Raw genomic sequence first — 2,884 nt, 5'->3', positions numbered from 1 at the left:
TTTGGTTTTTTTTGGCGGGGGAGAGGAAGGGGGTGGTTGGTGGTTGTTGTTGTTGTTTTTGTCGGTTTTTTTTTACCAAATAGTTCAAGAGCAGTTTGTAGGTATGAAGAAGCCTGGCAATACGGACAGGGAAGACAGATGGGGGCAGTCCAGCCTTAAGCTTCACCCTCCAACCACCCCGCAGGGTAGTCGAAGACCTCTCACAAAGTATTTCATTGCCTTGTACGCAAAACATCTCGCAGTTTGGATAATTTACATCAAACAAAGCAGCGCACGGAAGGGACGCCGTGGGGCAGACGGGAGAGTCGGGCTCACCATCGGCACGTTCCACATTCCCAGCGCGCCCAGCTGACGGTCGGGCGAGGGATAGGAAGGCGGGCGAGGGAAGAAAGCGGGAAGCGGGAGGCACGGCCGCCACTCAGGGCCGCCCCGCATCCCCGGGCCGAGCGGGGCGGGCTCTGCCCGCAGCCCCGGGTGCGGCCGCCGGGGCGGGGCGGCCCCGGCCCCATAAGAGGCGCGGGGCGGTGGTGGCCGCAGCAGGATTGGGACTGGCGGCGGGAGGGAGGAAGAAAGGAAAGGGAGGATGCAGGCGGCGCCCGGGGCCATGGCGGCCCGGCCCTTCAAGCTGAGGAAGAGTTTCGGTAGTGGCGGCGAGGGGCGCGGAGGGTCTGAGCGGGGCCGGAGGGGCCGCGCCCACGCGTAACTCTGCTTTCCTCTTCTCTCCCGCACAGCCACCCGCCTGGAAGAAGTAGCAGGAATCCGGGCGAAGTTCCCAACAAAAATCCCGGTAAATCTCTATTTTGTTTTCGGAGGTTTTTGCCAACATTCTAAAAAGTAGCGTTGGGAACCTCTCTCTAAAATGTGGGAGGGGACGTTTTAGGTTTTGCTGAGTATGGCTCTAATTAAAACAGGTGATTGTTGAGCGATACCATAAAGAGAAATACCTTCCTCTCCTGGACAAAACCAAGTTTCTGGTTCCCGAGGAGCTGACCATGACACAGTTCATAACCATCATCAGGTGGGTAGCTGGGGCTGGCTGCTGCTCTCCAGCCAGGGTTTCCTGGCGCTGTGCTGGGACATCTTGCTTGCCTTGGTAGGGAGGAGGATAAAGGTGTTAATAATGTAATGGCTTCCCTTCCTTGCAGCTTTTCAAAGAAAATGAACAGTTGTTTTCACAGGTGCATTTGGGGAAAAAATGGGGTCTATGCCTTTTTTGAATCCTGAAGTCTTCTGTCTTCTCACTAACTGTAGTGCATAAAGACTCCTGTTCTGCTTTCTTCCTGCTTGATGGACTTGGTACTGGGGATCTGTGATTTTGTTCTGCTTATGACTGCCACTACCTTGCTCTCTTGCTACATCTAGCTGAATGTGCTCAAGTTCAAAGCACTCTTACATGTGAGTGGTATGAAATGTGCTTCTAAATTGATTTTAATGAAATGTTACAGGGAAGAAGTCTCCCAAAATACTAAATGTTATTTTCTGATAAAGTATGAAGGCTGTGTGCTTTCCAGCACACTTCTTAAAATATAGGAAAAGAGCTTTCTAGATTATAATTTCTGTAAAAGATGCTTTTGGTTCTTGGACAATTCAGATCCTGAGCCTTGTATGTAATGTGCTTGACAAGGTCTCTTCTTTTGAAGGTAGACTTTATAGTAGGTGTAACAGACTGCTGCTGGAATCCTTTACAAAAATCTGTACTGCAGAAGCTTTTAGGTTCTACTTGAGCTTTTCCCTGGTAGCTGTGAACTCAAAGCCCATGCTCAGTAGCACTCATAGTCTAACCATGTAAGCCTTTCCCCAGAGCACAAGCCTTTTGGCTTCCAAACATAGTTAACTTCCTGCTGATGGAGACATGAAACAACAAAATGACTTCATGCAGAATTTCTTGTATATAGTTCATGCAAACTGCTTTGCTTAATGTATTTCATACGCTGAAGTTGAAACCATAATACGTTTGCTAATGCTTATTCCTTTATTTCTCCTCCCTTTTTCAATTAGAAGCAGGATGGCTCTAACTGCTACACAAGCTTTCTACCTGCTGGTGAACAACAAAAGCCTGGCCAGTATGTCTTTGACAATGGCAGAAGTGTACAGGGACTACAAAGATGAAGATGGCTTTGTATATATGACCTATGCTTCCCAGGAGATGTTTGGATGCTTTTTGACCACTGCTCAAGGGAAAACTATGGAATGTTTTCAGAAAACTTAAGGTTGGGTCCATGTGCTGCAGCAAAGCAGTTTGCTATGAATCGTGCCTGTGACATGAACCTTGGAGATGCTCCTTCCACTGTGAGCTCTTGAGCTTTGTAGTGAGGAGTTATGACCCAAAAGCTGGCAGGACCAGCTTAAGGCAGAAAAGGTGGTACACTCTTCCTAGGTAATCATTTGGATATATATTTTTATATTTCAAGACACTATGGGTTTTTTTTTTTTGAACTGCACCTCCACTTTTTTGCAATATCAATCTTTGTTGTGTAACTGATTTTTAAGGTGCCCTTGAAGCCAAGTCTAAGAGTAAAATAAAGAAGTTTTTTAAGTATTGCATTGCATATTAGTTTTAATCTGGGGAAAGACTGTTAAAGTCTGTCTAGGAGAAGGTCTTATAATAATTCTGGGAATTTGAGTTCAATGCATTTTAAATGAAGCACTGCTTGTGTAGCTACTCTGAATTTTTGAATGGTGTGTCAAAGCTTAAGTCGTGTCACCCACAAGCAAAACCATACCTATAAATGGTTTATTAAGCTATGTATCTGAGCTGTGAGATTAAGTAGGACTGTACTAGTACCAGAGCAGTATTAAGTTTAACACCCGGATAAACTACTATCAGCTGTTACAGAAAACACTGTCTGTGATCTAGGTAACTACTTGTTTAAATAAGTAAACT

General features: G+C 46.2%; 1 protein-coding gene across 1 annotated transcript; it reads left to right on the top strand.

Moving 5' to 3' along the window:
* The first annotated feature begins 527 nt into the window (after positions 1-527).
* Positions 528-2,507, top strand: MAP1LC3C (microtubule associated protein 1 light chain 3 gamma). The gene is made up of 4 exons (XM_027657348.1): positions 528-641; positions 732-787; positions 912-1,018; positions 1,999-2,507. The coding sequence occupies exons 1-4, from the start codon at positions 584-586 to the stop codon at positions 2,207-2,209; spliced, it is 432 nt and encodes a 143-aa protein (XP_027513149.1). The 5' UTR covers positions 528-583; the 3' UTR covers positions 2,210-2,507.
* Positions 2,508-2,884: the final 377 nt, after the last annotated feature.

This window comes from Corapipo altera, unplaced genomic scaffold (genome assembly GCF_003945725.1).
Source record: "Corapipo altera isolate COAL_440 unplaced genomic scaffold, ASM394572v1 2c, whole genome shotgun sequence".
Classification (NCBI taxonomy): Eukaryota; Metazoa; Chordata; class Aves; order Passeriformes; family Pipridae; genus Corapipo; species Corapipo altera.
Note: the sequence above shows the minus strand (reverse complement) of the source record. Positions and strands in the feature narration are given on the sequence as shown.

Bases quoted from the DNA above. Each gene is read 5' to 3' on its own strand.
- MAP1LC3C (XM_027657348.1), top strand. From the start codon at position 584: ATGCAGGCGGCGCCCGGGGCCATGGCGGCCCGGCCCTTCAAGCTGAGG. The intron at 642-731 runs GTAGTGGCGGCG...TCTCCCGCACAG, and splicing joins CAAGCTGAGGAAGAGTTTCG to CCACCCGCCTGGAAGAAGTA. The intron at 1,019-1,998 runs GTGGGTAGCTGG...TTTTTCAATTAG, and splicing joins CAGTTCATAACCATCATCAG to AAGCAGGATGGCTCTAACTG.